The following is a 9497-nucleotide window of genomic DNA, read 5'->3' as shown; positions in this document are numbered from 1 at the left end:
ATGCAGTTCTCTTTCGCCACCGTCATCTTTGGCCTTGCCGCCCTTGCCGCCGCCTCCCCTGCTGCCCCCGGAAGCGAGATCTTTTCCCGCCAGAACAAGGCCACTGGCACCTGCTGCTTCGCCAACAAGAGTCTGAAGCAGGAACTCTGCACCAGCGCGACCGGCGAGGCAGGCAAGTGCGTGCCCGGAGGCAACGCCTGTAAGTACCTACCTACCAACATACAAACACCCTGATACACATGCAGCCTTGTACCCCTGTCACAAGGCCATCAACCAAACCTGGGAACCCAAGAATTGTTGCTGACTTGTGCAAATTTGAAATAAAACAGGCGGCTCCTCCCTGAGCTGTGTTGCCGACTCCAAGCTCGCCTGTGACAACAGCATCAAGGAGCGCGGCGGCGTTCTCTGCCGCGCCATAGTTCCCGGTGGTTTCCAGGACGGTGCCAGGGTTGTCAAGAAACTGACGGACTCCAGAGTCAACTAAGCCAACCCTGCTGCTTTGTTTGATTTCGACCTTCCTCGGTCTGTCCTGGGGACAACCGATTCGACGTGACACCGAGTTGTGGACGACTTAATCAAGTGTTCGTAGTTGGAATAGGGCGAGGAAGGAAGGATTACAAGTTTAATAATACCACCGCTTTGATTCTTCACATCTTTGCTCATTTTTGTCGCCCGAGTGATGTGACAAGCGCTCTATTTTGCCCAGTGTTTATGCTCGTTTATGATTCTCATGGTTCGGATAGTTTGATCTCAATGCCAGAGCAGGGGTTCTGCGCCGCCCCCTCTGTGCCCCTGTTTGACAACGGATTAATTACCACGTAATTACTGTACAATCAGGTAAGTTGCTCGGATGTTTCCAGAACGACAAAGCAGGGGAGGCGTTGCATGACGAGTCGTCTTGGCATCAAAGCTGCCAAGGCTTGTCTCCTTGGGACATGGATTTGCCTACTTGAGTTTGCTTTCCTGAGCCGGATTTCGAGTAAGTAGACGTTTGGCATGCGTCTTTCAGTGTTTGGTTGAGACCGAAGAATTATTGTCACAATAAGGTTACCCATCTGCTGCAGGTACCTGCGAGCCTCCTGTCAGTGGGAACTGATGTGTGCGCCAAAAATTTCCGAAGAATACAAACATTTGTGCCCTAGCCAGGAGACTGCCACGATACTATCACGTGCAGTCTCAAATCTGCTGCATGCTTACTCGTTGTACTGTGCAGTTTTTTTTTACTACACCTCAAGTGAAGTCCGTAAATCATTCACTTCCGTCTATTAGGGGATATATATTTATATATCTGCTACCCCCCGAAACCATATCAAATTCACTGTGACAGCATCACGTGTGATGCAACATCTCGTATCCAATTTATCGGTGAACTAGGTAATGATTGTCCATAGTGTTTCCGAAAACAAAGGCCATCAGCATTGAAAGTATTTGTTCGACCACACCTATGTCTGATGAACGCCGGGAATCCGTTGCTGCTGTGAAAAGAATCTACTTTAGTTTACCGTTGTGGCTGGTCAATCTACCAGCATCGCAACCCGCCTCCGCACGATTTGCTGCACCCCGCACCCGTGCCGAAAACCCAGCGAACCCACGCCTCCGCGTTCTTGGCCTCTTGCTTCGTTGCTGTCGGGTTACCCTCTTGGTACATCCGAGAACAAATTCTCTGGGCAACAATATATACCTACTTAGTAGAGCAATCAAACCTAGTTCTAGAACTAGTGACTAGGTATACAGTTGATGCTACTACCAGCCCATGATTATGATGTTTCGCCACAAAGAAATTGACTGATGTCTTCAGCTCGCCACCCGTCTTGCTGATTTATTCTTTTTGTGCATACGTGCCCCAAACTCGACGTATCGTCTGTCTTTTTTTCCCCTTCACCGGCGCAAATCGCGACGGCCTTTTGCGCGGCGAATTATGAAATGAAATCACCAAATAAGCTTCAGCGCTGCCATGAAAGGCCGAGAGGCAATGACCCCTCAAAATTCCTATTGATGCACGCCGGGATTTTCCCTTTCCCCGCGCGTATTTCATTCGTTGCTGCAATCCGAATTTCGGAGGTTTGAATGGCCTTTTGTGCAGCGTTACCGGTCAACTTATAGGCCGTGTTCCCAACAGGAAAAAAAGTTAAATAATTTATAAAAGTTTAACTTGGTTTTTGCTCATTCACCAATCCCGCTGCGTTCAGTATCACTTATGTTCCCTTAGATATACTACTAGCAGTGGCCTTGGCTTTCATTCATCTCTTGTTGCACTCACAAATTCCACTCCAAGAGTATAAAAATCCGTCGTCCCAAGTCATGTCTCCATCCGAAGTATTACAATTCCCCGCCGACGACCGAATCGAGCCAGGGTCGACCGACTACCCGGCGGCTCAGTTCCCCACCATCAAAAACACCTCCGTGGACGTCGACGCCGCAGCAGATGACATCGTCGGCGCCTTCAACAAGGCCCTCGACGCCGGGGACGCCAACGCCGTGGCCGCTCTGTTCCTCCCGGACGGGGCCAGCCACGGCTACTGGCGCGACCACTTGTGCCTGACGTGGGTCATGCGCACTCTCAAGGGTCGGGGGCAGATTGGGAGCTTTCTGGCCAGCGAGATACCCCACGACGGCGGGGACGTGAAGCTACCCAAGAGGATAGCGGTCGACAGGAGCAGCGCCTTTAGGTCGCCAACGTTGACGGCGTTTGAGGCCTCGGGGACGCACAAGTGCATCGGCTTCCATGTCGAAGTCGAGGCGCAGAACGGCAAGGGTCGGGGCTTGGCTCGTCTCGCGGAGGGCGAGGATGGCAAGCTCTACATTGCGACGCTGTTCACTACGCTGCTCGAGATCGACGGCCACCCAGAGCCGGTCAGGGCCCGAAGGGCAAAGGGAGTCGAGCACAAGGGGACGCATGATGAGCCGAACTGGCGTGAGAGGCGGGAGGCTGCTGCAGGATTTGGAGAACAACAGCCTACGGTCCTGGTTGTTGGTAAGTGCATTTTTCTTTCTACTGTAGTGTTCATTATCGGCTGGAAACAGAGCTGACATGTATGACCAAAAACCAATAGGCGCCGGACAAGCTGGCCTCTCTGTCGCAGCACGACTGCAAATGCAAGGGGTACCAACCCTCGTCATCGACCGCAACCCCCGCGTGGGCGACTCATGGCGGAACCGCTATCACCACCTCGTCCTACACGACCCGATCTGGTTCGACCACATGCCGTACATACCGTTTCCCGACCACTGGCCCGTCTTCACCCCCAAGGACAAGATTGCAGACTTCTTCGAGGCCTACGTCAGCCTCCTCGAACTCAACGTATGGACGGACACGAACCTGGCCGACTCGAGCTGGGATGAGGAGAAGAGGGAGTGGACGGTGAAGCTGGAGAGGGCGGGCGAGACCAGGACGGTCAGGCCGAAACACATCATCCAGGCGACCGGCCACTCGGGCAAGAAGAACTTCCCGCAGATCAAGGGCATGGACGCTTTCAAGGGCACTCGGCTGTGCCACTCGTCCGAGTTCCCCGGCGCGACGCCCAACTCGGCCGGGAAGCGCGCCGTGGTGGTCGGGTCGTGCAACTCGGGCCACGACATTGCGCAGGACTTTTACAGCAAGGGCTACGACGTCACCATGGTGCAGCGGTCGTCGACGTGCGTCATCGGGTCCAACGCCATCGTCAACATCGGCCTGGCGGGTCTGTATGAGGAGGGCGGACCCCCGACCGAGGACGCCGACGTCGTGCTCTACTCGTACCCCTTTGAGCAGTTCAAGGCGGCGCAGCGGGCCGTCACGGCGCTGCAGAACGAGGCAGACCGCGAGATCCTCGAGGCGCTGGAGCGTGCCGGGTTCAAGGTCGACATGGGCCCCGAGGCGTGCGGGCTCTTCATCAAGTACTTCCAGCGGGGAGGCGGCTACTACATGGACGTCGGGGCGAGCCGGCTCGTCGCGGACGGCAAGATCAAGATCAAGCAGGGCTGCGAGATCAGCGAGGTTCAAGCCGACGGCCTCCTGTTCGCTGACGGCCAGAAACTCGAGGCCGACGAGATCGTCTTTGCCACCGGCTACCTGAACATGAGGGGGGAGGCTAGGGCCATCTTTGGCGACGCCCTTGCGGATCGCGTCGACGACGTCTGGGGTTTCGACGACAAGGGCGAGCACAGGACCATCTGGAGCAGGAGTGGACATCCTGGGTTCTGGTTCATGGGCGGCAACCTCGCCCTCTGTCGGTACTTTTCAAGGCTCCTGGCCCTGCAGATCAAGGCTGCTGAGCTGGGACTGAACAAGCTGTAAACGCATTGGGAGCGGTTTGCTTTTTATGTTTTCTCCAATATATCCAGCGAACAACAGAAGCTTCATTTTAGTAAGATACATGAATCCAACCGAACTAGCTGCTCACTAAAGTTGTCCGCTGGCAAAAGAAAGAAGGAACTTTTGAGTGACCAGTGTTTGCAACGCATCACGGCCTGAATACCTTTCTTAAAAGAAAAAAAAACCGGTGTACTGGTCAGAAGCTTTCTGGTCAAGGTTCTTAGTTGGCACATTCCCGGCCAGGCAAGGAAACAGTAATGTTTTCAAGGCAGCCCGGTGATGGAAGATGATCCTAGCTACAGCAAACACGTTTCATAAGTGCTGTTTTCATGCATTCATTGTTCACCTGATATGCCACTTTAGTTTGCCATAAAATGTCATTCAAAGGTCTGACACATCCTTGCCCTCTCCACGAATTCGCTGTCTAAACAGGTAGTAGTCCAGGTTTAGTAAGAACACTGGGTACGGGTACTTGCTTGAATGGTATCGTCAACCAATCAATAGTACACTGCATATACTTGCTGTCGGGTTTTCTGTTGTCGACGTTATGCATAATGTTGTGCTGTTGGTATTTCCTTCCCATGGATGCAAGTATGGGTGACACATCAGATGATGGATGCGGATGCAACTCGGTAGAAATACTGTAGTGGTTGGTGGTGGGAGAATCATTCCTTTTACGTACCGAAAACTAGCTTTCGAACTAGATTGGTGAGACAGTTCTGGACTCGCTAGGTTGCCTAGGTTTTAACGAACCAAGTCTTCTTATAGCAGAAACTCACTGAAGCTTTCGAAGCCGCGAATAGCCGGCTGTCAGCAGGGTACATGGATTCCATACGGCTTCGTGTCGTGACAAGATTAGTTCCATCCTGGCCTAGTACCACTGATAGCATGTACCGTTGATCCGCGTGCATTGTATCTCAATCCAGCTTCGTAGTTTCCGGATGCCACTATGTCAATTGAAGGGCGTGACAAGCTGGAGGGCGTGCAGGGCTGTGGATACCCGTCTCCATGGTGTTAATGATAATGATCATGTTGTGGGGAATCGAACCAATTCGGACGGTCTGCTAGGACTTCTGGGTTGTCAAAAGAGAAATATATGTGTAATGCATTGGGGGTAAGAACGCAATGATTAGAATCAATTATGACCTAGGCCAGTTCTAGCATGAAAGTTAGGAAGCTCATCGATCTGAAATTTGGATTGAATAATCTCAAAACCTCTGTCCCCGTCCCGAATGTCAACGTCAAAATCAATCGATTTGGCCTTGAGCTTCGGACTCTGGTGGGGTGCGGGGATCCCTATTCTTGCCTGACTAGTACCCCGCGCCAATTGCCAGTAGGAGCAGGGGTCGAGTTCCATCATGTGCCCACTGATTACCTCACTGTTGGTTCTCCAAATGGCAACTCCGATTGCTGTATTATACCTGGTCACTCCACGGCACTTAATCCGTTGATTGCCGGCAGTAATCTCTTATATTTCAGTGCCTCCCGGGCAAAGAATTGGCATTGTCGAACTCTGGAGATATCTCTTCCCACTACTTTTCTCTTGAAAACGCCCGGACCTTTTAACACCAATTGCCGAGGTCGACCGGCGCTCCGACACCGTCAACAAGCCAAGCCACGTTAGCCTGGACTGGCTTTCGAACCCCAAAAGGCTGTTCCGGTCCCAACTCAAATATTCCACCACAACCACCCTTACTACAGCTTGGCGTAGAGCTGTGTTGCAGGGAGAATCACTCACCCTCCCCACTTCAACCTCACCTTTTCTGTCTGCTCCAGTGACAGCTCGACACTGGAATCTTGTTTCCCCGGCACGAGACCAATCTCGGTAGTTTATTTGCCGAGCTGCAGCAAATACGCCCCTCACATCTCCAAACATTCCTGCCTCCGAAACAGGACCCCTCAGAACCCCGTATATATAATTCCAGTTGTACAGCTGTGTACTGGAACCCTCGAATTTTGAGACAGTCAACGCGACCGCTGCTTCTTGCAGCCCTCCAAGTTGCCCACCATGTACACAACATCATTTGCCTTCTTTGAGGCGCTCTGGGAGGCCGGCGTCACCCATTGCTTCGTCAACCTCGGTTCTGACCACCCAAGCATCATCGAGGCGATGGTCAAGGGCACACGCGAAAAGAAGGGCCAATTCCCGAGAATCATAACATGTCCCAACGAGGTAAGAATTCCTTACAACAATGGTCTTTGCTTGAGAAGTGGAAAATGGACGGATTGGGCTAACCTCGTGCAAAATAATATAGATGGTCGCCATGTCCATGGCAGATGGCTACGCCCGCCTAACAAACCAACCCCAGTGCGTCATTGTTCACGTCGACGTCGGAACCCAGGGCCTGGGAGCGGCGGTGCACAACGCATCAACCGGACGGGCACCTGTACTTGTCTTTGCGGGTCTTTCACCCTTCACGATCGAGGGCGAGATGCGCGGGTCCCGTACCGAGTTCATCCACTGGATCCAGGACGTGCCCGATCAGAAGCAGATCGTTAGCCAGTACTGCCGCTACAGTGCGGAGCTCAAGACGGGCAAGAACGTGAAACAGATGGTGGCCAGGGCTCTGCAGTTCGCAACCAGCCAGCCTCAGGGCCCCGTGTACCTGTACGGCGCGAGGGAGGTCATGGAGGAGGAAATCAATCCGTACGAACTAGACAAGAAGCTTGCCGAGCCGATCGAGCTGGGCGCACTGCCGGCCAAGGCGGTGCAGAACATATCCGAGGCCCTCGGCGGTGCGAAGCAGCCCATCCTCATCGTAGGCTATGCTGCCCGTAACCAGGAGGTCCCTGCTGCCCTTGTTGAGCTCGCCGATACCGTGCCCGCTCTACAGATCCTCGACACTGCCGGCAGCGAGATGAGCTTCCCGGCGAACCATCCCGCCTGGCTGGGCCTGAAATACGGCGCCGCGCCCGAGATCGAGACGGCCGACGTCATCATCCTCTTAGATGTCGACGTTCCCTGGATCCCAACGCAATGCAAGCCGCGCGCCGACGCTCGCGTGTTCCACATTGACTCGGACCCGCTCAAGCAGATGATGCCGGTGTTTTACGTCTCGGCCGAGGGGCGATACAGGGCCTGTAGTTTTACGGTCGTGCAGCAGCTCACTGCACACCTAAAGGCGAACAAGGCGTTGATCACAAGCAAGACGGAGGCCGCCGCCCGAGAGAGCAGCCACAGCAAGCTGCTGGCTACCATCGAAGCGCGTTGCAAACCGCACGACGACGGGACGTTTGGAGCTGGCTACGTCTGCCGCAAGGTGAGGGCCTCGGTGCCCGAGGACACAATTTTTGCAGTCGAGGCCGTGACCAACACCTTGTTCACACATGACGCCCTGCAGCCCATCCTCCCAGGCTCGTGGTACAACTGCGGAGGCGGTGGTCTTGGATGGTCGGGTGGTGCCGCGTTGGGCCTAAAGCTCGCCACCGACACCATCAACGGCGGCAAGGGCAAGGGCAAGTTTGTGTGCCAGGTTGTCGCCGACGGAACGTTCCTTTTCAGCGTCCCATCCAGCGTGCACTGGATCGGAAAGCGATATGGCATCCCGGTGTTGACCATCATCCTGAATAATGCTGGTGAGTAGACCCCGACGGGCTTTTATTCCTAAATCAAAGGTGTGTTGTTGCAATCTTTACTAACGCGCGCGCGCAATATCAGGCTGGCACGCACCCAAGAGGTCCCTCCTCCTGGTGCACCCGGATGGCGAAGGGTCGACGGCGACGCACGAGGAGCTCAACATTTCCTTCGACCCAGTGCCGGACTACTCTGGAATCGCCAAGGCCGCAGCGGACGGCGACTTGTTTGCGGCGAGGGTGGACAAGGCGGCAGACTTTGAGGCCAAGCTGGCCGAGGCAATCAAGGTGGTCAATGGTGGCATGTCGGCCGTGCTGGACTGCAAGGTCGTCCCTGGAAGCTAAATATTTTACCAGCTTTGTTGATGGGCAGTCATTTTTTTGGTATAGACTGGTCTAGATTTTGTGCTTGCTCGTCTGATAATTTGTGCTTGGCTGCGGGCAGCAAATGCAGTCCTACCCAGAATCGTACGAGTACATTAGATGGGATAAAAGTTCCTCTAGAGTGGACTGATCTCTGATGCAAAACAGTTCCAAGAAGATGTTGTGCAAGAGGCAACTACTCATAAGAGCTCATTTTATGGGCTTTTTGGGCATGGTGTTGCTGGAATCGTAACCGGGACAATTGCCCAGACTCGGTCCGAAAGACCCTTGAATGCGGAAAACAATCAATCTGCCGCAAAGTGGATTTTTGTTTTTGCCCTGTCGCACAGTCCCTTGAATCCCGCTGGCCAGACGCGTGGCTGCGAAGAGAAAGACCAGACGAACATAATTCTGAACCGCAAATGCCGACAACAGGGCTATTATAGTCTATGGTAGTTACACTGTAAAAAGTTGGGACCAAACATAGCCTCTTGACTGCTGTTCGTTTTAACTAGTCTAGCCTTGGTTATCATTGAAAACTCATCTCGCCAGCGCATGCTACTCTGTAGAGGTGCATTCAAATGACCAGGAAATCTCTAAGCCTTGATGAATAAATCACGCCAAAACTTGCGATGCTGCTAGTGGTGTTAGAAATTGGGCATCTACTGATCATCATTCGTATGGATACAGTTAAATTTCGGGGGTTTCTTGTACCCCGTCTTTTTAATACGTTCGTCTGTATTTGACCGACAACACCGTCGCCACCCCAACCGATCCCAGAGCATGTCATCACTCGAACTTATCGGGTTCAGCGACCATCATCACTCTGAAGCCCCTTGGCACTGCACCTGGACCATCTTCACCAAGGCGGATAGAGAAAAAAAAAAAAACTCGCCACTCTTGGACAGCAAGACAAGCGAGGCCCTTGCCGAAAGACGGTTCGCTTGCCTGCGCCGCCCTGTCGTGAACTGCGGGATGCCCCGACTCCGCGGGCCCTGCATTTGCTGTAGATAAATTGGCTTCCGTCACAGTTCTTGCTAAGGTCCGTCCGAGCGTCTAATTGACACCAGATGTATGATCATAAGTTTAGAATGACAGCTTCCGACAATTGAAATCTTGGATGCGAACCAGCAAGACCTGCCTAGGTATATATGTGCCATCTGACCCACACGTGTTCTGTTCTTGTCATTGACTCCAGAACGGGAAAGCCCAGGGCCTACAGAGCCCGCCCTTGGCCGTCGGGATCTTTACCCGCCAACAGCGCTAA

The 9497-nt window shown here is 53.4% G+C and overlaps 3 protein-coding genes across 3 annotated transcripts; all 3 read left to right on the top strand.

Moving 5' to 3' along the window:
• Positions 1–484, top strand: MGG_07630 (uncharacterized protein; the record flags this gene model as incomplete). The annotated part of the gene is made up of 2 exons (XM_003711507.1): positions 1–199; positions 330–484. The coding sequence occupies 2 exons, from the start codon at positions 1–3 to the stop codon at positions 482–484; spliced, it is 354 nt and encodes a 117-aa protein (XP_003711555.1).
• A 1575-nt stretch (positions 485–2059) lies between these two features.
• MGG_07629 (uncharacterized protein) lies at positions 2060–4708 on the top strand. The gene is made up of 2 exons (XM_003711506.1): positions 2060–2974; positions 3054–4708. Exons 1-2 carry the CDS (start codon positions 2302–2304, stop codon positions 4274–4276), a joined length of 1896 nt encoding a protein of 631 aa, XP_003711554.1. The 5' UTR covers positions 2060–2301; the 3' UTR covers positions 4277–4708.
• A 1040-nt stretch (positions 4709–5748) lies between these two features.
• MGG_07628 (acetolactate synthase) lies at positions 5749–8421 on the top strand. The gene is made up of 3 exons (XM_003711505.1): positions 5749–6467; positions 6550–7870; positions 7953–8421. The coding sequence occupies exons 1-3, from the start codon at positions 6303–6305 to the stop codon at positions 8210–8212; spliced, it is 1746 nt and encodes a 581-aa protein (XP_003711553.1). The 5' UTR covers positions 5749–6302; the 3' UTR covers positions 8213–8421.
• The last annotated feature ends 1076 nt before the right edge of the window (positions 8422–9497 follow it).

Source organism: Pyricularia oryzae, chromosome 3 (genome assembly GCF_000002495.2).
Source record: "Pyricularia oryzae 70-15 chromosome 3, whole genome shotgun sequence".
Classification (NCBI taxonomy): Eukaryota; Fungi; Ascomycota; class Sordariomycetes; order Magnaporthales; family Pyriculariaceae; genus Pyricularia; species Pyricularia oryzae.
This window is presented reverse-complemented; position numbering and strand designations above follow the sequence as displayed.